The 26,572-nt window shown below is 40.1% G+C and overlaps 1 protein-coding gene across 1 annotated transcript; it reads left to right on the forward strand.

The window, feature by feature from the left end:
• Window positions 1-3,905: 3,905 nt before the first annotated feature.
• Window positions 3,906-26,227, forward strand: PPIL4 (peptidylprolyl isomerase like 4). Its single transcript, XM_074862893.1, has 13 exons — window positions 3,906-4,002; window positions 4,731-4,798; window positions 4,884-4,948; window positions 6,751-6,868; window positions 8,813-8,955; window positions 9,312-9,408; window positions 10,824-10,940; window positions 12,924-13,048; window positions 15,250-15,316; window positions 16,142-16,253; window positions 17,772-17,868; window positions 18,515-18,653; window positions 24,813-26,227. The coding sequence occupies exons 1-13, from the start codon at window positions 3,933-3,935 to the stop codon at window positions 25,035-25,037; spliced, it is 1,443 nt and encodes a 480-aa protein (XP_074718994.1). The 5' UTR covers window positions 3,906-3,932; the 3' UTR covers window positions 25,038-26,227.
• Window positions 26,228-26,572: the final 345 nt, after the last annotated feature.

Genomic DNA, 26,572 nt, shown 5'->3' on the forward strand with positions numbered 1-26,572 from the left:
AGCGGGGGAGGTGGCTGGAGGGGGCCGGGCCGGGGAGCCCCCGGCGGTCTGCGCCGCCCGCCTCCCGCCCGCGGGCAGGGCGCACCCATCGGCTGGCGCACCAGCGTTTTCTGTGGGCCACGCCGCTCCACCAGCTCCCCGCTGAGGGCGGGTGTCGGCTGGGGAGGTACTTTTGGAAGAGGGGCAAAAGTTTAGCGAGAGAAACGGCTGAACTTGTGCCCCTGGCCCCTGGCCCCTGGCCCCTGGCCCTGGCCCGGCACAAGCGCCGCGGGGAGATCTCGAATTGGGCGTTGCAGAATAACCCGCGGAGACGTTGCTGCTCCTACTGCTGCCCGTTACCGTTCATAGACGATCACAGCCTTTGCATAATAAGAGAATTACCCGTATAGCTAATGTTAATAATTACCACTATTTACGAAACGGCCAAGGGACGCTCGTCAGACCGGCCTGCTGCCTTCGGGCCTGCAAGGGACCTGCGGTTGTCCACCTGGTCTGGGTGTGAACAGCCGGTGTAATACTGGGCTGAGTTCCGAGTGCCACACGTCAAGAAAGGTTTCTTGAAAGCAAAAGCAGTCAGCGTACTCCAGGGGAGAGCAGAAAGACACGTCAGAAAGGAAGAAAGTACAAGATAAAGTTGTAAAGAGCTAGAGGTCTTCAGCCTAGAGAAGAGAAAATGGAGGGAAACTGAACAGTGGCAGTTAAAACCATGGAAGTCTCAGGCAAAGTGAAAGGAAACAACCTGGACCTCCAAGTTCTTAGTGGATATGAAGATAAAACGTGCTTTATTTGCAGCAAGAAAGATTGCTGTTACCTGTTAGCAAAAAACTTTCTAACGGTTCGGGTGGCAAACACCTCAATAACTTGTCTGGGGAGGTTTTAATATAGCCAGGGCAGGGCCATAAATTAGCTGTCGTGTTGAAGCAATCTGTAGCCTGACTTTACATTGCTCCATGACTCCTGCTTGGTTGACAGTGAACATAAATCATAAAACCCACAGAAACTTAGGGGGTTTTATGTAGTTTGCATTCATGAGACACTGGTGTAAACATCTGGCACAATATACAAGGCATTGGAAAATGAGTCATATATTGTGAAGTATATTTCATACACCTCACATGAAAACCTCAAATATTTCATCCCTAAACACATTTATTATCAGTAGTTAGTACTATTTTAGAGATTAGAAAAAAATAAGGCTGATTAACTGCCTTCTGTGTAATCACATAAGTCAGTAATGGAAGAAGGAATAAAAACTCCAGTGTCTTAATTTCCACCACCTCTCTTTACCATCACCTAGTTTACCTAGTTTCTCTTAGACCTGTCCTTAAGATTTTTTTTAAATCTGTTGTGTTTGGTAAACCAAAAGAAACAGGTAAAGGGTCTGTTCACTGTGCAGTCTCACGAGGCAGAAAACTAAGTGGTAAATCAGCTCCCCAGCAAGATGTTTTGCTGAATCTCGCAAGGGGTGCACAAGAGTCTTCAGGGATAGGATGGCAGCTACAAGAATGCAGCTCTTGTTGGTACTTGCAGGCATTTGCATGTGCTGGTGGGAGGAAGTTTAAATTGCCTAAATTCCTAACTATGAGTTGCACTCTGCATAAATCAGAGAGGGGGTTACCTCCCAGCAGGACTGGTGAAGCCTAGATGAGCAATAGCAAGCTCCATTACTACAGTGTTTTGTGTACTAGAGTCATGATTAAAATGTTTACAAAATGTACCAGAGGCAAAATAATTAATGATATCAGCGTATATGAAAACACAGGGAAGCAAGGATTGCTTACCTGCTGATGTACAGATTCAGCAAAGTCCAGGCTGGGTTCTCAGCTGACCTCAAGGAATTTAGCATTTCAATGAAATGGAATAGCAGATGAATGCCTGTTCCTTTTTGACTGCCTCCTATTGCAAGTTTCCTGGTAAACTACCTATGGAGTAATGCTTTCCTTCTGGTTTTGTTTCCATCATTCTTTCCTTTTTCTCCCAATCTTTTGCACCCCCTTTTCTTCAGTCCTCTTCCTTCCTTTTTATTCTCCTTGAAACTTAATTAAAAATGCAGAAATTATGCACTAAAAATGCTTTCAACATACTTCTGTTTTCCTCAAATTTCAAAGCTTTCATTAGTCTGACAGCAAAACAGTTGTCATAAGTTTTATTTAACATAAATGGTAAAATTCCTCACAATAACTGACTTGTGATCAGTTTCACAAGTGATCTGTCCTTGGGTGGTTCAGTAACTACTCAGTGCTGGAACAGGCTTCCCTTTTGGCTCAGACACATGCCTCCTAGGCTCCTCCAGTCTACTGGTGAACGTGTCCTGACACTTATGACTATTAAAATATGGAGCATTTTAAAGTATTTTGTCCTGAGACTGACTACTGCTTGAGCTGCTGAGTGTGCCAGAAGTGCTGTATTTCAGTGGGTTTACATTTAAGTTGGAAGTGATGTTTCTGACTTTAAAGGGATCATGAAAAGCCATTTCTTCTTTGAACCTTCATTATAGGTGCGGGTTATTAGAAAGCAAAAGCCAGCATAAAGATTAAGGAAACTATGATTGAATTTCTTTTATGACTAAAAACAGTTTTAAAAGCCTGGCCTTAGTGGTATGCTTTCTTACTGAAGTGCAAAGTAAGAGTTCTTAAGCTAGCAAGTAAACAGTTAAACTTCAGTCAGACAGGCTCGCATAAAACTGATGTACTGTTTACATCCCTCTTAAAGTTTCAGAGTAATAAATGTAATGTGTGCTATAGTGCTTTCTTCTATCGATAACTGCCATACAGGATGGCTTAAAACCAGCTTTGAATCAATCATGATTGATGTACAGACTGGAAATAAGCTCACAAAAACAATACAGCACTGCAAAACACTTGATGATAGCACAGCTTTGAAAACTAGCATACTATGGAGGCAGAATTCAACTCCCTGCAGTGCAGATCTTGCTCCCAGGACCAGCCCACTATGTCTCCAGGACCACCATGCAGCAGGATAGTGATGAAAAGTTGGTAAATTCCCTGCTTGGCTATTTATAAAGGTGCTGTTATATAATGTGGTGATCTGATGTTGCCTTTATTGCTAGTTAAAGAGGAGATTCTGCTCTTACCAACCGACATGCACCTCTGTGCTCCCAGCTGTGCACTCCTGCTCCCCTCCTTCCCCTTCACTGGTTCCCTTTTACTGTATGGCAAGTCAGTTCAGGTCATCAATCGGGCAGAAAACAGATTCAGCAATAAAAATTAAATTGTTTTCTAACAGATTAGTGATTTGAATCGACTCATTGTGTGATGAGTACCAGAGCGTGATCCAGAGAGAGGTGAAGGCAGCGCAGCCTGAAGTGGAAGCCCTCTGTGGTGGGGAGCAGGATCCCTTGTTTTGAAGGCAACCAGCCTTGGCGACTAGTTCAGCTGTAACAAATAAGCCCAAGAACGCGCTATGGCATCAACTGGAAGGGAATAAATTGTTTGCTTGTCTGTCCTTTCGGTGGCACCCACAGTACTGCAGGTTGTGTTGTGGCCGTGTACTCAAGGCAAATATTGGGACTGTTAATCGCTTTATAACTCTCTATCAGGTAAAACTGGTTTGCTTTGACTGTGTAGAATAAGCACCCATCCCTCACGCTCAAAAGCTCCGTGATTAGCCTCAAACCGTGTACTTTGCCAGAGGAGATTGCTGCGGCCACGGGGTCTCTCCTTTTTCCCCCTTCAGGCCCTCTCCCCCGCCCCGGGTGGGGAGGTGCTTGCAGCCGGGAGCCCTCCCTGCGCCTTCAGCCTGCCGTCCCTCCCTCCCTCCCTCCCCGCAGCTCTGGCAAGGCCCGCCCTGCCGCCCTCCCCACAGCCCAGTGCCAGTGGGGGTGCGGCGCGGCTGCGCTGCCTCGGCGCCATCTCGTCCTCCGCGCCGGCAGAGGGCGGCCCCGCGCCAACGTGCGGAGGCGGGTGGCGAACATGGCGGTACTGCTGGAGACCACGCTGGGCGACCTGGTGATCGACCTCTACACGGAGGAACGGCCCCGCGGTAGGAGCGCGACGGGCCGGGGCCGGGGGAGTTGAGGCGGCCGCGGGTCTTCCCCCTTGCGCGGGCGGGTGGAAGCCTTCTAAGGAGAAGGGGCTGTTGGGCCGCCTCAGAGATGCCCGGCCGCTCCCCCACCCTGGAGGTTTGGCTGCCGGTGCGGCCTCCTGAGGAAACGGGCAGTTTCGGTCAACAGGGCGCCTGCTCCCACCCCCTGTCCGGGCACATCACGTCGGGCCCCGTCCTGGGTTTAGAGCCAGACGGTGCCAAGTTTTCTGTGGCCGTCAGCGTTCCCGTGGGCAGCTGGTGTGCGTGTGTTTGAGATACTAGGAAGCGTCAGTTGCTGTTGGGAAGCTTGGGGGGGATATATTGTGCTTTTGTTATAAATGATAATTTACGAGAAAGGGCAAATGTAACGTATTCTAAATCGAAAGACAACTGCGGTCTTCTTTCTGAAGTGTTTGGAAAGAAAGCGGGGAGAAAAAAAATGTGCGTTTCCATATAACTAGCTGTATTTAGGGTTCTTTGAATCACTAAGAGAGAGGCTTTAGGAAGGGAGGTAAAGTTACCTCTCCCTAGAGTATTTCTTACAGCGTTTATTGGTTGAACGCTGCAAAGTCTTAACACAGTCTGCTCCAAAACCACTTTTCTATACGTTGAACTGGATATCTGTTATACCTATACTTACAGTGTCTGGGGTTTTCTTTAGTAAATGTTGGTATAATTTCTTACAGCTTGTCTGAATTTTCTGAAGCTCTGCAAAGTCAAGTACTACAACTATTGTCTTATTTATAATGTACAAGTGAGTATTTTCAATTCTTTATTTTTTTGTTGGTTTAAATTCACAAACATGAAAGCAATATCTTATATATTCTGCTTTGTGACAGAGGGATTTTATTATACAAACTGGTGACCCCATGGGAACTGGCCGTGGAGGGGAATCCATATTTTGGTAAGTAAAACTTGTGTGTTACTTAATCAACAGAGAAGTTATGTGGGGGAATAGGGGTTCCACTTAGATTTTCTTCAGCTCTCTTGGGACAGAGTTACTGATGGGAAGTAAAAATGTTGATGCATAAGCTGCTTTGGTTGTCGTACCTAGATACCTTTTTAATTCCTACGCTGCTTTTGGCCAGTCAGATTTTTTTTTTTCTGGACAGTATTCTATTTCTGACCTTAGAAGCTTAGTTACAAATAGTAAGTTGTACATAAATTTCTGTTTATTTAAAAGTTAGCAAATAACTATAGGTTTGTTTTCCAAAAGAAGTACCATAACAGAGTGCTCTGTAGAAGGCAAAATCATTAGCAGTTTGTTACTACTTTAATTTTTGTAACAATGTACTTAATTGAGCAAGAGGGAAATATAGAGGCTATGCTTGCTTTCCTGTGTATCTAAGAAATTAATCCCATTGCTCCAAAAATTTACTTGAGTTCATTTTGTTCATGTTAAATGTGTATAAGGAAATCAGTTTCTCATCCAAGATGTTTTCAGTGGTCATGCCCATAAAAGTTGAAGAAATCGTTCAAACAGCTAGGATGGAAGTTAGCAAAGTGCATATGTTCTGTATGATTCTTTTGAAATTGTTATTAAAAGTAGAATTTAAAATTGCAGAGCAGAGCTAACCTAGAGTACTGAGGAACACAGTATAGGGAGATAAAAAGCTCAGTTTGAGCAGAGACAGTGTTTCTAGACTAGTATTGACTTTTGTAAGTCTGGTCTGTCATAGCCTCTTAAATACAAAACCTTGAACACATGGATCCATGGATCACCACTCTGGTGATCCTGGAAACAGTGCAATTGTGCTAAGCAGATGCAAGTGTAGGTAGGTAAACTTACCAGACCTGGGCTGTCTCTGCACGCGGGTAGATCGAGTTTATTTTGATATTCTGCTGTTTCATAAAGATTGATCTTCGGAGGCTTGTTGGTATGGCAGGTAGGGAAGTACAGTGTGATGAGAGAGTGGCAGATTCTGTTCTGCTACTAGCATGGAGAATGGCAGTTTGTCTTTTCTGCCTGTTCATTACTGCTGAAGTCCACGAAATTGGAGTTTCTGTTCTTGCTACCCAGGAAGCTGATGCAGGCAAAGTTTAATTTGAATCCTCTCTTCATAGAGACTTACACGTGTTGAGCAAAATGAGTTCAAACACAACACTGCCCTTAAATTTGGACAAATGTGTGTATTAACCATGCCTCTGTCAGTCACGGAGTGAGACAAAATGCGTGATATCAAGGTTAGACTTAAAAAATTAAAAAGAATTTAACAATTTGCCATATCCTGTGTATCTCAAATTACTGTATGCTGTCCTGTCTGTATGATGAACTAAGTTTACACATAGATTTAGTGGCTTTCCGTTTATCTTGGAAGAGAAATTTTTGGCATAAATTATTACATTTTTAATCCATAGTGTGGATTTATTTTTATGGAATCTACTTACCAGAATTTGTATTTGCTTTGTGCCTTAGAAAAATGTTATATACTGTGTTTAAAAACATACTAATGCATGTCACCCTGCATAGCCCCCCCAAAAGCCTCTGGGAAATGCCTCAGAGAAAAATCTGCTGTTCCCTGTAATATGAAGTGAATTACATAAGTGTACAGATCCATAAAAATGTACACAGATGCAGTGTAAATTTTGGTTTTATTTGAATGCTAAAAAAATTTAGGATGTTTTATTTACTGTTTTACAGCATTTGTTTATCTCGCTTTTTAAAATTCCTTTGTCTTGTAACATATTTGTTATATGTATTTTCAGTCAACTGTACGGTGATCAAGCTAGATTTTTTGAGGCGGAGAAAGTGCCAAGAATTAAGCACAAGAAGAAAGGAACTGTGTCAATGGTGAACAACGGCAATGATCAACATGGATCACAGGTCAGCATACAGTATTGTAAAGCCTTGGTACACATCTGAGTAACTAAAATGAAAATTTATTGAATTTACAAAAGACGTAACAGTGACAGTGTCATCTCAATAGCGTCATCTTGTAACATGGTCAAAAGGCACGTAAAAAAACGGCCATAGATAAGTATTTTGCATAGTGTTCCAGGTGCCAGTGGGTATTTGATTACAGACAAGAAAGAGATTGAAATGCTCAGATTAAAATCCTGTCGTAAATTAATTTTATGAATTTATTAGCATTCAGTCCTCTATTTTTTTTCCTTTGTTTATTCATTTCTGTTAAGACTTGATGTGATTTTGCTAATGTATAGAATGGTGAGAAAAAAACTCTAGTTAAATGGAAGTGAAAAGTAAGGAAACTGGGTTTTGAAATAATCTTAAAACTTTCTGGTTATAACTTCATGTTAGTTTGGAAACTGGTCATACCACAGTTTCCTCTGTATGATTACATAAAAGTGTGCATTAATAATACAATGCAAGTTTACAGTTTTATTCCAGTGTTGGTATAAAACATTTTTGAAAGTGGTGTTATTCCCTTTGCTGTTCCCTGTTCATGTGCCCAAGGTTTTTTCTGTAGGCATATTTAAAGCTCTAATCTCATAGAATGATATTATTTCTAAATTATTGTTTTAGGTGCATCTCCACTTTTATATATTAAAAGGCCTCATTTGTAATATCCATATGTTTTAATTTGAAAAAAGAGGGGTTTTGTAATAATCAGAGTAGTTAAAAATCCTACGGTTTTATTCCAGCTAGAGCTTGTAATATATGGAGTTAATTTTGCTGCTTCCCTGCATTTTACATACAAAATTGTTTAGGTGGGGGATTTAAGAAAAAGAGATGACATTTGTGTTTATATTTAAGAATGCAGCCTGTTAGCATATACACAGACATATGGGAATGAATGCAGTTACCAGGAACATTATTGCAGCTTCTTCCTTGGGAAAGAAGAATTTCAGTAAGGAATTATGTGGTGTTGGCTTACAAATATAATGTAGCTTAGTGTAACCTATACCAAATGCTGACCAGTCTTAACTGTGTTGCAGAGAATGAGGAGTGAGGTGTTACCAGTCAGATTGTAAAGCGTGGATGTAATGGCTGTGTCCTTTTACTTGTGCATATCTGCTTCTTCCTCCTCCCTTCATTACCAGGTTTCCTCCATCTTTAATTTGTTACCAAGTGTTCAGTTGGTATCAATTTTCATAGTTCCAGTCTTGCCCTAAAGCAAAACAGCTGATTTTTGTTAGGGTACATTTCAGTGCCAGTTCAAGCTGATCTAAGTCAATGCTACTGTGTTACAGTTCTCTTCTTAATGCTACTGCATTCTGTTTTTTTGGGACAGAAGGGTTTGTGATACAAAGGAAGGAAGGAAAAAAGTCTGGATAGAGCTAGGTGGAGGTAGAACTGTGGAAGCTTTTGCCAAAGTTGTGAAAATGCACCTGCAGAATGCAGTTCGATGACCAGGTGATTTGAGGTTGTCTCACTGCTGCCCAGAGGGGTAGCCTTGCTCTTTCTGTGCTTTCCCTTTCATCAGCTGTGATGCCTGTCACAACCTTTGCTGATCTTGCTCAACACCTACCTGGCAGGTAACTAACTATCTGCTCTTCCTCTGCCGGTCTTCTTTCTGCCAAGTTACTGAGTCAAACCTATTCACAAAAGGGTCCAGTGAGCTGGAACTGCAAGCTTGTGCAGAGGCAGACTTGCGCGAGAGAGCCTGTCTTCCTCAGGCGGTGGCTGTGAGCTGTAGGTTGGCTCACTGTGTTCTCACAGCTGATGGAAGAAGACTAATCTTCTGCAGAAGTCAGGAAGAGGTTTTTTCCTCCACTGATTCCAGTGAGAGCTGTACCTCTCCTAAGGTAAAACTCAAGCCCTGAATTTTTCTATTTACTTTTAATGGTTTTGTATCTTCTTTTGTAGTTTCTTATTACTACAGGGGAAAACTTGGATTACCTTGACGGTGTGCATACAGTATTTGGAGAAGTGACAGAAGGCATGGATGTACTGAAGACAATTAATGAAACCTTTGTAGATAAGGATTTTATCCCATATCAAGATATCAGGTGGGACTGCTTTTAATTTCCCTTTTTGAGGAAAACATTGTAATTTAGCAAATTAATCTTTTTTAGAAACTAGATTAATATAGCAATGTCAGGTGACCTGTATATGGTATCTTAAATACTCTTTTATTCTAGTGTTATTGGTAAAATAAGCAGGTGCTAAAGTAAACAACTATGTAAGAAAATGTGAAACTATGTTCCCTTTACAAAAGAACCAGTACTAGTATTTACAAGCTCACAGTGATGTTTGGCTGTCCGCGATATAACTGAGAATCACCAGGGCTGGTTTCCTGTTACTTGGGTAAAGAGAGCTTTATTTGCATGTGACTGCTGATGGTCTTGATTTTGTTTTCTATAAGGATAAATCATACAGTAATTTTAGATGATCCATTTGAAGATCCTCCTGGCTTGTCTATTCCTGATCGCTCGCCAGAACCTACTAAGGAACAGCTAGATGTAAGTGTTTATGATTTTTTCCAAATTTTCCTCAAGAAGCTATAATTAAATTTCACCCTATTAGTGGCCAGCACAGACTTTGTCAAAATAAGAATTCTGTCTTTAAGACTTTGTCAGATCTATATCCTAAAAGAACTACACATTTCTAGGATAGGAGGATAAGATGCTCTTCTACTATGCCAGTTTGAGTTCTGATATGTGAAGTGCTTGTCTGTTATTTGTGGCTATTGCTGTGTTTAATCAAATATATCTTCTTAATCTTTCAAGAAAAGGATGAAAGGGTGGCATGGGTGCTTTCCCCTGTGACTATGGTGGAGTTAGGTTGGAAAGCCATATTTTAGTTTTCTAATTAGAGTGTAGATTAGCAGAACATTCAGAATATTCACCTTTGACATTACTGCTTTTTGGTATACTCTGGTAGAAAAAATATAACTAACATTAATAGTAAAGTGCTTACTGCTGTTAAATGTGAAATAATTGTGTTTCTGTGAAAGTAATCTTGGTCATTCTTTGAGTTATATCTGCCGGCATGCATACTGTTGTGGTGTATTTGTTCAAGCAGAAGGAATTTGCTAAAAATATAATTATAATTACTTATAATTTACTCATAGCATGCAGTTACGAAAGTTGCTATGTGCAATTATCTCCTTGTATGGAAACAGTTGTTTCACGCAATGAATAAATTGACTAGAGGTAATACTGTTTATTTTTAAGCTTAATAGATTAATTATGAGATTGGAATTAGGCTTTCATAGTACATCTGCACTGTGATTAGTCTCTGATGCACCTTCAGATATGTTAAATGGTATAAGGAGTTTAATAGCTCACTGCCAACTGTGTAGAGATTTGAAAAGTTATACTTGGTTTTCTTTCCCCATAGCCTTGTCTGAAGATACACCTTTTGGTGTAGAAATGCCTGTAAGAAGGGCAGCATTCTAGAGATGCTGATGAGGAGGGAAAAATGAAACCTCAAATCCTGCCTAGAAGTAGATGTGTAAAAATAAAGTTCTTGTTGAGTTAATGTTTGAGTCTTAGTAGACACTGCAGATGTTTGCCGTGTTGCTTATCTTCATTTCTGGTAGGAACTGTCTAGATTAGAAATGAGTTGACACTTGCGGTGAGATGTTGAGTATGAGATGGGAGTATAAAAGAATTCAGAATATCTAGCTGAATATGGTTCAAATTGGGCCTGAAAGTTCATATGTAGTTCATAGTGCCTGAAACACAAGGATAACATCTTCTCGCGCTTTTTTTAATCTAAGTGGGAAGAACAGAATGAAAGCCCAGTTCTGGAGGGATACAGTGCTTAAGCATTTTTCATGTCTTGGGAAGTGAGGTCATCCAAGTAATATTTGGAAAGTGAGAAAGAATTTTTGGCCATGGCTTGGTAATAAATAGCTTTCTTCATTTTTCAGAGTGGCAGAATAGGAGCAGATGAAGAAATTGATGACTTGAAAGGACGGTCTGCAGATGAAATAGAAGAAGTTCAGGCAGAAAAAGAAGCAAAAACTCGTGCCATTCTTCTGGAAATGGTGAACATCTTCCTGTATTTACCTTTGTAGATGTTATTCCTCTTGTGTGCATGCATGTTATATTAAGTCTGGGACAATGGGTACTATTTATCTTGAAACTGCTTATCTGATGATGATGTCATGGCTCCCAATCTGTGCTTTTAAACGTCTGTCATACAATGAAAAGGATTGAGCATGAACACCAGAGGCAGTTTTCTGATGAAACAGGTGATATTTCATTTTCAAAGCCAGGATTAAAAGTGGACCAGTGGAGGCTAGAAATGCATCCAATTAAAAAACATAACAGACATAATATGCTGCTGAAGATCTATGATCCTGGAAAAGATTTAGCATGCGTGGGAGAGCGCTGAGCTAACTTGTGATGTTCTCTACCCAGTACTTATAAGTGGCATTGAGGTTGCATTATTCATCTATGTAATGGCAGTGTTCCTTCTGTGGGATTAGTTGAATTTAACATTGGTTAACTTTATGTTCTTCTTTCTTAAATACAATGTTTGGCAACTGCTGGCAGTTGTAAACTCCATATAGTAACAAAAAATGTGAATAGGCTTTGAAGTCTTTTTTTTCTTTTGAAAAAGAAAAAAAAGCACACATTGTTGAAGGATGCGTGATTCCATCACACTTCTTTACAACTACTAAATTCAAATTTATGGTGAATAATTTGCATCAGAGACTTAATACCAAGCTCAATCCAGATGTGGCCACAGTGTTGCAGAAGATCTGCAGGTGGGGACTCTTGTTTTGCTGGAGCAGCAGTGGGGTTGATGACCTGTTTTCCAGATAAAGTTCTGTCCTGGTTTAACCAGGATAGGGTTAAGTTTCTCCAGCAGTGGGGGGGGGGAGCTCTGGCACGGTTATTCAGATACCATGCGGAGGTCACATCCTGGCGCGGGGCGCGTGGTTTTATACATCTGCTCCTCTCACTCCTGTATTGGTAGATATACTTTGCTCTGTTCATTGTTATCACTGTTATTATTGTTGCTGTTTGTTGTGTTGCTATTGCACTGCTGTATTAAACCTGTCCTTATCTCAGATCGGGGCTTTGTATTTCACTCCCTTTGTGGGGGAGGGGCAACGGCCGCGTGGTCTCAGACCCCGGCAGGGGCTAAACCATTGCAAGTTCTTAGCTAAAAAAGTCAAGTAGGGTATGTGAGCCAATGCAGTAATTTTCAGTGAGTATTGCTGGGTAGTATGCAATAGGGAGCTATGTTATATAAACTGAAGAGATTAAAAACTAAGTGTACTGCTAATTTCACTGGTTTGAAAAAAACCTCAGCTATTAGTTCCATTGTTCTTCAGTCGAAATGGTAAACTTCTCAGCGTCATGTGCTTAAACTCATTCTGTGTTCTCTTTTGTGGAATCTGCTTCTTACTTGTGTTATTCTGCTTCTATCTGCTATCAAACTAATGTGCATTGCCTTTTTATTAGCATATTAAGTAAAAGATGGAGATAAATTGTTTAAATATCACTAGTCTTTTGTTCAGGTTTTAAAAGGAAGTGCTACAATTCAACAGGAGGTGGTGTGTGTGTTTGCATTCTCCTCTAACTTAATTTGCTATCAAGCTATCTTAAATTTAAGCTTATCTGAGCTGTTGCCAGATTTCAAGGGCAGACGATCTTAGGTACAGACAGAGACTAAGGAATGGATGGAGTCCATTTTTATTTTCATAACGGAGTGGCTCTGAAAGTACACTTTAACTTTTTAGAACTGTGTATTTGTTATGTTATGAACAGGGAAAGCAAGGTTGAAAGTATTTGTGACTTTCATGAAGTTGCAGTGGTGGAATTGCAAATAGATATTTTTAGCTGCTATGGAAACACTTTTTTCCTACTCAATGTTACAAAAAATATTTTATTCATTTTTGATTTTGTAATAGGAATATGTCTGAGATCATCCAAAAGATGTGTTGCCAGTGTGCTTGTGGCAATAAAAGGTAGAGAGCTTTAGGCAGAAGTGATGAGTCTTTTTCTGTATGCCACAGGTGGGAGACTTACCAGACGCAGAGGTCAAGCCACCAGAAAATGTGCTGTTTGTCTGTAAACTGAATCCTGTGACCACAGATGAAGACCTAGAGATAATATTTTCACGATTTGGTCCCATTAAAAGGTAATTAACGTAAAATAAAAAAGAAAACCTTCTTTGTTTAAACTCAGTTTGATTCCTGCCAGTCTACTTAGGTTTGGCCGTTAAGTAGGATCTTGGTGTCTCTGGAGATTTATGCTGTGCCTGCATGTATTTGGATAGAGACCACAACAATGGTGATACAGAGTCAGATCTAGCTAGGTGGGTGTCCTGTCCCAGCAGTGATTTTTAAGTGAAAGCCTAGGGAAGTGTAGGAACAAGGAAAGCACATGATACTCTCCCCATCTGTTCCCTCCTTTCAGCAGTTTTTATATCAAATGCTACATGAGCTAGATACAGTCTCTGGGTTTTTCTTTTCCATAGGAATTTGTATGGTTTGGGATAAAGTGACAGACATTTCTGGCATTTGATACACTCCTTGTTAAGGTGTTCGTCATGCCTGCTGCCTTTTTCAGTTTTGAACTTGGCTCCTAGTAGCTGCAGTTGATTTCTCCTAGTACTAGTATCAAAGGACGTGATGGGCAGTGAAACCTACTTTCCTACACCCCTCTATCCTATACCCCAAAGTCGTCTTCTTTTTTTGTTAAGAGTGCTAGCCTACATACTTATGCTTTGTAGAGGGCTTTTCCTTACCTTGTTTCCCTTTTCTCAACCTTTTTGTGTTTTGTTCTCATCTCAAGATGAGAGGACCAGAACTGCACACGGTATTAAAGAAATTACACAGATTTACAATGGCACAGTGGTGTTTTGCTCTCAACTCCTTTTCTAGTTAATGCTAAAGCTATTTTTTATTCACAATGCACAATTAGGATTCCCCCTGCCATGCTCATCTTGTTGCATTTCTCTACATTGAACGTCATTTGCTATCTTGTTATTCAGTTAGTTTCCTAAGAACGTTATGCAGTTTTTTCAGTCTTTATTTTTGCCACCTTTAACAATTTAGTATCATCATCAAACTCTACTGGTGACCTCTTTACTTTCTTAGTGAGAAAGGGCTGTTTACTCTTACCTGGTCTTTCATGTGTTTGTCAATGCAAAGATGTTTTTTATGCCATTGTTGCTTAGTTTCCCCAAAACCTTTGGTGCAGGAGTTTATTAGGATTTCCAGAGAGATTTAAAAAGACTGCATCAAATAGATGATCATCGTGCATAACCATATTGACTCTTTCAGAGAACTTCCCGTAGGTTTATTTGAATGGTGCTGAGTAGGTCCTATTTATTCAGATGCACGCTAGCTGTGTTCCGCATTTTGTTTGTACCAGTTTGTGCAGTACCAGCCTACAGGCCTGCAGACTCTCAGGTACTCCACTAGGCTGTCTGTGTGCGTGAGTGAAATTGGCATTGTTTGCCACTCTTACAACTCCAGCATGATTTCTGGATGTCCTAGGGATTCCTTTTTTTTTTCCCCCTCCATCAGTTTGTTCAGTACCTCTTCTGCAGTCCCTCCACTTTCAAATAGATTCTCTGAATAATCCATGGAGGAGAGTTCTGGCACAAAACTGTCCTACCTTCTTCTTTTTTTTTTTTGGTCTTGATTATCTTTTGGATTGTGTATCCTAATTTGTCACTTCCTCAGTACACATGGGGGAGGTCTCACCTTATTAAGTCTCACATTAATACCACATTTCCTTCCTTTGTTGCCTGTCTGACCTCCTTCAGCATCCTGTAGTCAGAATTCTCATGTTGTGTACCAGAGTTTGGTAATACTGATGCAATACTGTATTGTTCCCATTTTGTGTCTACTGATTCAATACTTTAGACTTCCTATTTTTGCCCAGTGAACTGCTTGATAAGAAGATGGCTGCTGAAAAGGTGCTTGCTAAGAGAAGAGTTTGTCATATGATATCTGTTTACTTTCCTTAATGTGACCGAGAAGACAGATCATGAAATTTGCCTTGTCATTAGTGAAATGCAAAAAATTACTATCAAACAGTAATGTTGGAAAATAGATTTTGTTTCATTAATCAGAAGTTCATCCCTAGTTTTACACTTCATGCTAACCACTTGTGAGTTAAGTGTAATAATTACTTAAGTAATGTCTCATGTATTTTTCCTGTGCAGACGCCCCCACATCAGTAGGGGTCTGAATGTGTTATCGAGTGTTATAATACCTTCAGTGTGGTGTTTTTTTTTTTTACTGTTACTCTCACTTTTAAGCAGTGCTGCCTATCCTATGTTTTTTGCTCCAACAGCATTGACATTTTAATTTCATATAAATTTTTCAGCTGTGAAGTGATTCGAGACTGGAAGACTGGTGAATCTCTTTGTTACGCTTTCATTGAGTTTGAAAAGGTATGATTTTTTTTAGGTATACTGTATGTAGATTATGCTTATGAAAGTTTGGTTTTGGTATACTTCCATTAAGGAAATCTTCAAGTGTGGGGTAGCTAATATTTTCTCCTACTTAGTTACAGAAGTTGTAGATCCTAAATGAGGCAAACATTTAAGTCTTTCTCTGTTGTATCAAGCAATACAAATATGTTCTTAGGTTGTCTTCAGACCAGTGGGGGGGAAGCAGGTCCCTTTTGTCCCCCAGAGCACATTAAGACTTTGAAGAGTTAAAGAAGGGAGTGCTGGGAGGAAAAGGAGGGATGTTGCATAAAGAGAGGAGGCTATATGAAAGAAGGTGGATTGGTATGTACAGCAGTGTCCTATACTGGGCTTGGAAACGATGCTTGCTTTATCAACATGCTGCTCTTACTGTGACACTGATAGTAAGAATTCTTTTGGTGATGCATAGCTTCTTGTTTGTATCTGCTAATCTCTGAGAAAAACTGGAAAACACTTTTATTTAGTCTACTTATGTACTTAAAATGGAGCTTTTATTAGTTGTCCTTTTTTTCCTTGTTTTTCTGAATGTATTACACGTGCCAGACACGTAGCTGGATTGGCAAATTTTTAAAATAGTGAAATGAACTGAAGAATTAGAATTTGAAATGCTGACATTTGGACGAAGCATAACTGTTTCTTTCGAAATGGCACAATGCAAGAACTGTGCTTTAGGGAATTTTAGAAAAAAGTGTATGCCATTTAGCAGTTGAATTTGCGTTTGAGCTCTTCAGTGAATATTCCTATGAAATAATCATGACTTAAAATTTCTGGAAACATTAATACCAGGAGGAAGACTGTGAGAAAGCCTACTTCAAAATGGACAACGTGCTGATTGATGACAGACGGATACACGTGGATTTTAGCCAGTCTGTTGCAAAGATTAAGTGGAAAGGAAAAGGTAGAGTGAGATTCTTTAACCCTCATAACTTAATAAGCCATGACTTCTAAACTGTAAGTATTATATAAAGAGAAGCAATTGTTCTGAGTTTAAATCATCTCATCTTCAGGGATAGAAATTTTCCTGGTACTGTAATAAATAGAGCAACACAGTTGCTAGCTCTTCTCTTAACTTATTCCATAAGAAAGAGTAGAAGGGTTTACTTGCCTTTTTATCAGATGAATCTTTGCCACTAAATCATTTGTTCCTTTCAAGCTTTAAAAGTGATGGGTTTTGATATTACTTATTAGCAAAATAATATGCCAGTACATTGTTACATTCTCGTTTCTTTATTCACTGTATGACAGTTGGGTGTACACAAGAAAGTTTGTATGCAGGTCAGGGATTTCCCCTCTTTACCTCCTGTAGGTCAAGCATATTGCATAGCAGGCTGTACGCTGTAAAAACCCAATTTCAGATGTTTGAGGATGTTCTGGGAGGAGAAAGATTGTGGGAGAGGTGGATACAGTGGTTATCTGGTTGCTGAGGACGTGAGGAAAACATTGGACTTGGAGAGGTGACCGTGCATTACAGTGGTGATGTTCTCGTGTGCCTTCGCCTAAAAATGCTGTCAGCCCTCAATTGTTTGCATGCAGTTTCTCCAGGTTGGGCACTAGTCATGAACATTGAGGTAGTAGAACTTGTCCTGCATGGCGCTGAGATGACTTTGTGATCTATACCATGCTCTGCAGTGCATCCTGTACTAACTGGCTACATGGAAAACTTTTCTTCATCTGGATAACTTAGGTCTAAATTGTCCTAAGTATTGGAAAGCTAACTGTACTGTCATCTCACTGTGCTTATATGGTACCCAAAAAATGACCAAGGGGAGATGCTGTTACTCCACCTTCAGTAGCCATTTCTGACCTAGCCAGTTAATATTGCAGTTTAAAGTATGACCGTGAGATGGCAGCATGTTGCTATAGAATATTTTATTAAGCTGTGAGCTGGTACTTTCAAGTGAATGGATGGAAAATGAAGTCTGTCATGCCCCTCTTCAAATCAAGACATGATGATTTTTTTTTTCTTATAATTTTACATTTGAATTCTTAAGCTGTAGCTGTCTCAGAGGTTTCCCTTTGTGTAGCCTAGCACAAAAAGTCATTTAATAATGAGAATAGTCCGTAGGCTTTCGTGGTAACAGAATTTTAAGTAGTGTGACATAGGACCTATAATCAAAGTGGGACTGAACCAATTGCTGAATCTTGCTTCTTTTTTGTCTCCACTGGACATGAGTGAGGAGAAAGTCATATGTTGTTTAATGGGATCTGCAAGAGAGAAGGACAGAAAATCACAATTTGTCCTACTCTCTTCTACTCTGTTACCCAGATGTCAGTGGTGTTTGTGGAACTGTGTCCTGCTATGCAGCTCTGAATGATTATGAAGAACCCTTAAATTCATAAGCAGAACTTAATGATAGGTGTGGGTCTTGGTTGTTTTTTTAGTTGGAATGAATTCAGTGTGTTTTTCTGTGGACAGGTGGGCGGTATACCAAGGATGATTTCAAAGAGTATGAAAAGGAACGTGACAAACCTTCAAAACTTGCTCTGAAAGAGAAGGTAAAGCCAAAGCAGGAGTATCCTTTTCTGGTCAAAGGTGTTTTTTGAACTAAGCATAGTTTGTGAAAACAACCTGGAAAAGACTTAAAGCTTGTCAAATGGATGTTTTGTTGCTGCTTCATATAACTATTTGGTGTTTGAGATGGAATTGAGTATTTTGTGGTTTTCATTTGATGGCTTAGATGAATTTAGTTAAATAGAATGTGCTGTTTCACTTCCATGTTGTGTGCAGGTAAATAACGTTCCCAACCTACAGCCTTGGAATGACATACTGCATAACAGAGTTTTGAGTAGTTTCAGAGGGGACCTGCTGCATCCAAAATGAGACCATAGTAGTAACTAAATCATGCTCTCAGATTATACTTTGCTTGCGGTGAGCACTAGAGAAAAGAAGACCATAGCTTGTTCAGATATCCTCGGGTAGAAAAAAAAGGAGAATTGGGACCTGGCTGTACTGTTTGACAGGACAGAATTCAGTCAGTCATTTTAGCACAGCTGTTTGGTTTTTTTTCTCAATGTGTACAATCCTATTCTGGCTGAAATAGATGGTAAGTCTTGGTAAACCCTGATCTGATAAACAGGGATTTGTTTGTTTCATGAGCTCTTATGTTCTGCTGTTTATTGATAATAAGTTACAGATCTGTCCTTAACCAAGACCATCAGTGCCAAGTATGACCTTGTGCTAGATGAGGATATAGAAGAGTCTCAAACAAGTCAGTTGCACTTGGCTAAAAAACAAAAGAAGAAAAAGCACCACCACTCTGAAGATGAGGAGGATGACAAGAGGACCAAAAAATCTAAGGTACTTACTTCTTCATGCATTAACTTTATACCGGTTTATTGTTCTCCTAATAAGAGAAGCCAGGAAGAAAAAGGTCTGATGTTGAACCAAGGATATGGTGTGCAAAGTCCCGTAAAATGCAGAAGTTGTAAACGTACAGAAGACTGATGTTAGTATCTGATTATGAAAGAGGCTTTCCAAATCTTCCTGGTCTTTTGAAGCTTGATATGTCTGAATGGCTTTTTGCCAAAACATCCTGAAGAGACAGTGTAGCCTCTCATAACATAAAGTAGGAGATCTTCAGCACTTTGAACCCGTTGTTCACGTACTCCCAATCATAAACTAGTAGTTAGTCATATTTTATGAATCCAAACTATATCTAATTTTCTTGCCAGACCAGCATGTGTTGGCTTTTTCCTGTATGGGATGAGAAACACAATCTCTTTGCTTTTATTATTTACCTCCTTTTTTTTTTTTTTTTTTTTTTTTAATTTTTCCTTAACTATTCTGGAAGCGTTTGTGTAAAATCTGCATGCAGGTTTGCTTGCATCTGTATTGTGCGAGCATACAGTGCTGTAAGACGGGGGCTGTGGGGGAGATGAAAAAACCCAGTAGTTCTGTCGTTCACTAGTTCCGCTGCAGTCTATCAGGTCAGCATTCTCACGTTTCTGTGAACTTGGGATAGTCAAGATGTTGATGTTTCATGGGAACAGTGACTGCAATGATAAAGTGGGGAGTTAACCACCATTGAAGTGTGAGCATTAGGGAAAATAGAGCTATGCTGAAAAACAAATACCAAACCCCAGTATTTTAACCATGCAAGCTTTATGAGTGAGAACAAAGCTGTCTTCTAGCAACTTTGCAGACAGTGATAAGTGTCCAGCCACAGTAAATAAAGCCATTGTCCTGGCATGAGTTTTTGAGTGCTGCTTTAAGTTCTGTGTACAGAGAATACACGTGATTCTGTTGTTCCATTGCATCACTTCTTGCTGTGATGCTAAAAATAACATAACAATTAGATTTTTTTCAGTGCCACCAGTGAGCCCTATTGCTCATTTTGGGTACAAATCTTTTTGTCACTGTTTGTATACTAATTCTGTCAGGGTCCTCTGGGTGGAGGGGAGAGGCCTGTTCAAATAATTAAAGCCTCGATTGGAGCATACACATACAAGAGGTCTGAACTAGTGTTGATTTAGACTTCCTCCTGTCTTTTTGGCTGATTGGCATTGTCATTTTAACACTCTTGAAACAGGTATTTTTGGAAGTAATCTTTGTTCTTAATGGTTCATAAATTACATGTGTGGAACTGGCTGGTCATGTGTTATCAGCAGAGAACATTTTAAATTCTTTCAGATGTCTCCACCCATGCAGGTGGTAGGTACATCTGCAGCAATTAGGCTGTTAAGCTCTGTTACAATTGCTACAAGTGGGCTGCCAGACACATTTAGCAGTGGATTTCATAGCACAAAACCATGAGGACAAGAGAGATTCCTGGTGCTCTTTCCAGGTTCTGGAAAAGAGTATTTTCTAGTCCTTGACTCTGATCTCTTCTGTGTCTGTATATCTTTTTTGTGATTTAGTTTCCTGCTTGTATTGTGTTTTGTTCCTGTAGTCTGCTGCTGCTGTATTCTGGTTTCTTTCCCACTGCTTTCCTCTCTGTTGCTCACCTTTGCCCATTTTGGTGTAAATAGCTTAGCCTTCTTACACCCAAAATCACAGGTGGAGGCTTACTTCTATTCTTTGATGGCAAGCAACAGCCTCTTGGAGCTGTGCAAATGAATTTCTGGGAATAATTTTTCTCTGTGTCTGTGCTAGAATATTCTTATTCGTGTGTATTGTATAGTATGTACATACTGAGCAGTATGTACTCAGTCTCGTTTAGAGACTCAGTAAGTTTCTTGGGCAAATGTCATCTTTCCAGATGAAATCTGTAGGTGATTTAGCTGACAATCCTGTTTAGTATAGAAAATCTAATTTTTAAAAAAAATATTTTTTTAGGTTTATAATTTGGGTATAATCTGGGGAACTTGTACAAGAACAGGGGAAGGAACCATGTTCCGGAGGCAGAGTATGTTCAGTGTGAATACTGAGGCCAGCACAAAGTATAAACTGTATGGAAACTTTTTTGATGAACGGTAGCATTTTGTAGTATAGGCAAACAAAGCATTTTCCCTTAACCCTATTTTGGAAATATTAGAATATATTTGAGGTGAGAACTTTAAAACAAAACAGCAGCAGACCTTCCACAACTAGTTGGCCAAAGACCACAACAGCCATGCTTCGTACTTGACCTTCCACCCTGAGCCCCTAGTACGGCAGAGATTTTAATTAACAGAGAACAGGGTCTTATAGTGGGAAGTTCTGGCGACTGAAACTTCAGTTTGTGCTACCAGCTCCAGCAATGACTTGAAGGGGTTTTGTTTTCTGAATAGTTTCCATGATGTTGAGTAGTTTTTTCTGTTCTCTTGCTGTTTTTTTTTTTTTCTTTAGTATATTTTGACTCATCCTTTTCTTAGTCTGGCACCCATTTCCTGAATCTACAGCCTCTCTGTTAATGTTTTAAGAATATATTTTTGAATCTTATGCTGTTTGACTTGATTCCAGAGGGTAGAAGAGGTAGGGTGTTGTCACTTGCTTTTAGTAGGTAACAGGATGTGGGTCTGGAACAGAAGGCTGGACTACCTTGTGGGTTTGTGAATAGGGTTTAGTACAGTTCTTCTGAATACAGTCATGCTTCTGCTTGAGATCTATATTATGACTTTGTTCCCTTTCCAGTTTTCTCTGTGTTTTTTGGTTTTTTGGATTTTTTTTTTTTTTTTAAGGTAACTGGATCTGTGGAGAAGTATAGCTTATCCAATGGGGTTTTGTGACACATAGGGGCTTCCTGACTTTCAGGTTTCTGTAGTGCATGGTTTTGGCAGAGATACTGATTTTTTTCTGGTTTTAATTTCATGCTCTTGCTGCTTATTGGACACTATTTTCTTTATATTTGGGGTCAAGTTTGATCAAAATCTCTCTCCTGAAAAGGCTGTCTCTATTTTTTTTGCTTCTTTTAACCTTTAACTAGTGTGCTTAATATATGTAAAGTAGAGGTGGCATATTTATTCTTTTGTGGTCACAGTATTTTTAGCTGCTTTACCTGCAAGTGCTGTTTGGCAAGTTACTACTTTTGGCAAAGCAAGCCATGAACTTCCAGAGAACTGTCTTTCCCTCTTTTCATATTTTCTTCCTCATGTGTGTTCACCAACACAGTGTTGGATTAAAAATTGGGGGGATCATCACTTACTCATTGACTGATGAGAGGCTGTGATCCTGGATTGAGAAATCTGGACTTCAGCAGTAAGAGAGAGCCTGTTTTTTAAGTAGGAATCTTTTTCTTCCTCTTCTAATGGAAAAACAGCATGTTTCTGACTTGGATAGGGAATAAAAGATTTGATTTCAAAATACCATTGTTTAGAGAATTGATCTTTTTCTGTGCCAAAGACTTAAAAAAGGTAAAATCTTATTTAAGGGGAAACGTAACCGATTTTGGGGAGGAACTAAAATGCATTTAATTCTATTAATTCATATCACTACATTTTTTTCTTTACACTGTGATTATATTAGCTATTGTGATGACCTTTTTGTGGCACTTTCAGACTTGCCCTGTACACCTGTACTTACATGCTTCTGTGAAGGTCATTGTGCTTAGCTGACTCCATGCTCGTATGACTTTTTTTTAATCCTTTCAGCAAGTTGCCCTTTTCTGTGGCATTCAGCGTGGACTGTTTGTCTTTACTTTCAAGTTTTCACTAACCTCTTCCCTGCCCTGACTGGGCCAGTAGCCCGCGTCCGGTGTTGGCTTGGTAGATTTTTCAGCTGAGTGCTGTTCTGCTTTTCTCCTGTTTCTCCCGTGTGCTGGGAGGAAACTTCAGCAACAAACCAGCTAGAAGGCAGTAGTGCACCAAGCCCACCATTTGTTTTTCTGGCCAATATTTTTGTCTTGTTCGTCTCTACTCCACCACCGGTGTGTCCAATCTTCTGATGTTTACTCAGGCCTTGCCACAATGGGGCTTGGAACCTGTCTTGTTCAAACATATGGAGAGTGAGGCTTCTGGTTACAAGAGTGATATGGTTGTGCATCATTCTGAAGATGAATGGACAAAGCTCTTACAAATAGCTGGAAGCACCACTCCTTTTTGGTGGATTCAGATTTTAAAATCTGTACTTAAATGAAGTTTGACAGTAAAGATGTGGAATAAGCATTCGGCCACCAGTGAGATTACTGTACCCAGCAGTAGCAGAAATTTTTGGTTATGTAGCTAAAGATCAAATCTGTGACTATGATGAGGGGGTTTATGTTGCTTATTGTAACCCTAGTATTTCAGCATTATCTAGCAATAGAAGTAATTCTAAAGGTGATGTTTGTTCTGGGAACCACCCTGATCGCTGCCTTTCTGGATAAAAGCTCTGCTTGGAGTAGAGGTTTTTTCACTATTCTTTTAAATAAAGATTTCTTGTTTGTACATGCAGGATAGGTTTTAACCATACAATTGTGAATGCTGCTGTCGTGAGTACCTATTTAGAAAAAATAAAATCGTATCTGAAATGAAGAAAGAAATACTGTGTAATTTAACGCAGACATTTTTTGCAGTTCATAATGATCTGTGTTTACCAGTTTTGTAATTAAAATCCCATAAAATGGTATCTACTACAGCATATAGTGATAGTAAATTTCAGGTGATCGTACCTTTGAAACAAAAGTGCCTACCAGCTTCTTAATCACAAGTTGTATATGTATCTTTCTGCAGGATTCTGAAGCTTCCTCTTGTATTTTCTTTCCCTGTATATCTTAGTTGAATAACAAGAACAAACTAGTCTTTAGCAGTGCTTGAAAATGTTAGTTCATATGTCAAAACTCAGTGTTGTGTGTTAAGAAAATCTTTAGTTTCTTGAAATGAAATGGCAACTTTCTAAGTGATGTTTATCTTTTACTTTTGAAACTGCTGTGATGCCTGTGGCCTGTACAGGTGCTGGTGTCTCCACATAGTCGTTCTAGCGTGTGCTGTGCCATAATCTTGTTAGTGAGACATTTCACAATCTGGGTAATTACGCCATCTTTCCTCCACTTACTAATACACAGCCTCAGTGGTTTCATACTGTCTGCCTAGTGCAACAAGTAAAGCAGGTGTTCCGCTGACAGCAGTTCCTCCTTTGTTACATAAACCTCATTTGTCTCCAGAGCAAATCCTGCCTGAGTGCTGAGCCACTCAGCATTCTTGGTGACAGTGTGCAGAAAGCCAGGGAAACTCAAAATTTCCTCATTTTTAGCTATCTGAACTTGCAGCATTTTTTTTAAAGTGTTTTTGTCTGTGTGTGCTCAAACACCATTGCCAGTACAGTACATATTGTGTGTCTTTCCTTTATAGGACATTTAAAATTAGGTAGACTTGTACCCCTTAGAGTTTACTATGTCTGTGTATGAGTGTATCCTCATGTGTTTTCTGTATGGGCCATAGCCATCAGTCTGCAAAATGCAACTAACTTTTCATTATCTGGTTATTTCCATTTCGATTCATGTGCCTTGTGTTATTGTTTGACTGTACATTGAAAAGGATGGGATTCTTCATGCTGCCTTGTGGACTTCTAGCTTCAAGGAAGCAAAGTAGTTTGCATGCGTGTGTAGTTGGTCTCTGTAACAGTGTCGTTCATTTTTCTGAAGCCCGGAATTTAGGCCATTAAGGATTATTACAGGCAGGTCTTTGTGTTCTGCATTTTCATAGCACTGGAATGCCTGTGAGGCTTGAACCAAAACCTGTGATCAGAATACTTGCATTGCTTAGATAAGAAGTCAAAATCCAAATCTAGCTTAGAAGCTGGTGTGATGCTTATGAAGAGTTTGATAATATCCCTGATAAAACCATTTTTTGCTAAAGCTCCTTAGGATATACAAGCAGCAGCATGCCTGGCAGCCATGCTCTTTTCCATAAATACTGACAAAAGCTGTAGGCTTGTCATCTTTGTATAGTTAGAGTGGGCTTTTTTAATGTGTTATCTTTTTCAAATCATCATGGATGTGAATTTATTTCAGGTAGTACCAGCCTCAGCTAAGGAGCCAGCCATGCTTGACTCTTTTCTAGTTCTGTTCATGCCTTTGTATATTTTTCCCATAACTGCCTATCTGTCCAATTCCTTTAACAGGATTCTGATCGAAAACATGAAGGAGAACGCTGTAGAGAGAAGATAAAGAGTGAGAAGAAAGACAGGCATCGGAGTCGCAGCCGATCTCAAGAGAGAGACTATGCTTACAGCAAACAAAAAGACAAATACAAAGATGACTTTCGAACAAGAGACTGGGATAAAAAAGCAGACAGAAGCAGAAGTCCTAAGAAATCAAAAGACAAAGAGAGGTCCAAGTACAGATGAAGGATGAGGAAAAGAAAGAGGGGAACTAAAATATGTTTTGTTCCAGCATTTCCAACATTCTCTCAGATGGACGTGCAGTTACTGGATAAAAGCAGTTGCCTTCTGTTGGCAACTTGGTCTTGCAATTCTACGAATGCCCAGTGTATGGCTGCCGGAATGAGCCTTGATTCCGAAAAGGTGGTTTCAATAAAGTATTTCACATTAGTGAAATGGTTTGAGTCTCGATAAGGAATGTTGTCTAAAGCTTTTTGGGAACATAAGCATGCACTAAGAAGTGAATTGCCCTTCTCCACTGTGAAGAGATTTGCAGGACGTATCTCCTTTCTACAAGGAGGTTGTATTTACCTGTTAGCACTTTCAGATGCTATAGTAACAAGTGTGATAGAAGACCTGGGGAGTCAGAAATGTGCTGTGCACACTCCTTCCAGAAAGTAGGCAGATACCATTTATATATGAATACTCAAAACTCTTATTTCCTTCCTTTAAAATTCAGTGCTTCTGGTTGGCTTAGTCCTGTGAGCTCTATTTGCTGACACCACTGTACAGCGGCAGCTAAAGGCACTGACGTGCTGCTGTGCCGCTTGCAAGGGCCGTGGAGGTGCTGCACCCCCACACACCGATTGCACTTACACAGATCCCCTGGCTGTGCGGCGCTGCGGGAGGACCCATCCCAAAACTGAGATTTGCTTCATACTTGGGCCATTCGTAGTCACTGTTAAAGATCTGGCCTCTAGTGTCAGAGGGATCCAGCTGCTGTGATGTCAGGCAGGTTATGAGGTGGGTAAGAGGGAAGAAAATAGTCATTAGTGGAATTTGTAACTTGCACTGTATTTGCCAAACCTCAATGGGATTAATTTTCAGGTTTTGTGGCAGAAGTAGGTTAGTTAATAACTTTTATCTTACAGAGGAATGCAGGTGATATTATCCAAGCTTGGGTCCTGGTGAAAGTCGGCAGGCTTGTAAATGTCTGGCTTGCTCCTTACCATTTAAAGAGTGTTAGCCAGTGTATATACATTTTAAGATGCTGTATGTCCTGCTCTTTCTCGCCAGAGGAGGAGAGATCTTGCATTGTTAGGAGGGGAAGGGAGATGTGGGGAATAGTATTTGTCTTTCCTTCCCCTCCATGGAATGTGTGGTGGCTCAGAGGCAGTCTACTTTGATGAATAAATGTACCTTTTTTTCTTCTGTGATTGTGTTTTTTCTGTAATACTTGCTGTAGTGTCTGATTGCAATAAGATTTATAGCTTGATACCCCTCATTGGAATGTGATCTGCAGGGCAAAGACTGAATCTAAAATTCAAGGCAGCCAAGACCCTGGAGGGCGGATAGCTGTGCCTGGCTGGAGCATTTGAATGGGTTGTGTGCAGGAGGTGAACTTTTGCTTTGATGGGAAGGCTGGTGCTAGAGGAACAAAAGCAGCTGTTTACCCCATGGCACAAAATTCTGACTAAGCAGGCCAGGCCTGATGCTTAGAATATCCAGACCCAAGCTGAGCAGGGATACTGAGGGTACTGTGTGCAGGAATGTGCTTTCCA

This window comes from Strix uralensis, chromosome 3, assembly GCF_047716275.1.
Source record: "Strix uralensis isolate ZFMK-TIS-50842 chromosome 3, bStrUra1, whole genome shotgun sequence".
NCBI classification, from domain to species: Eukaryota; Metazoa; Chordata; class Aves; order Strigiformes; family Strigidae; genus Strix; species Strix uralensis.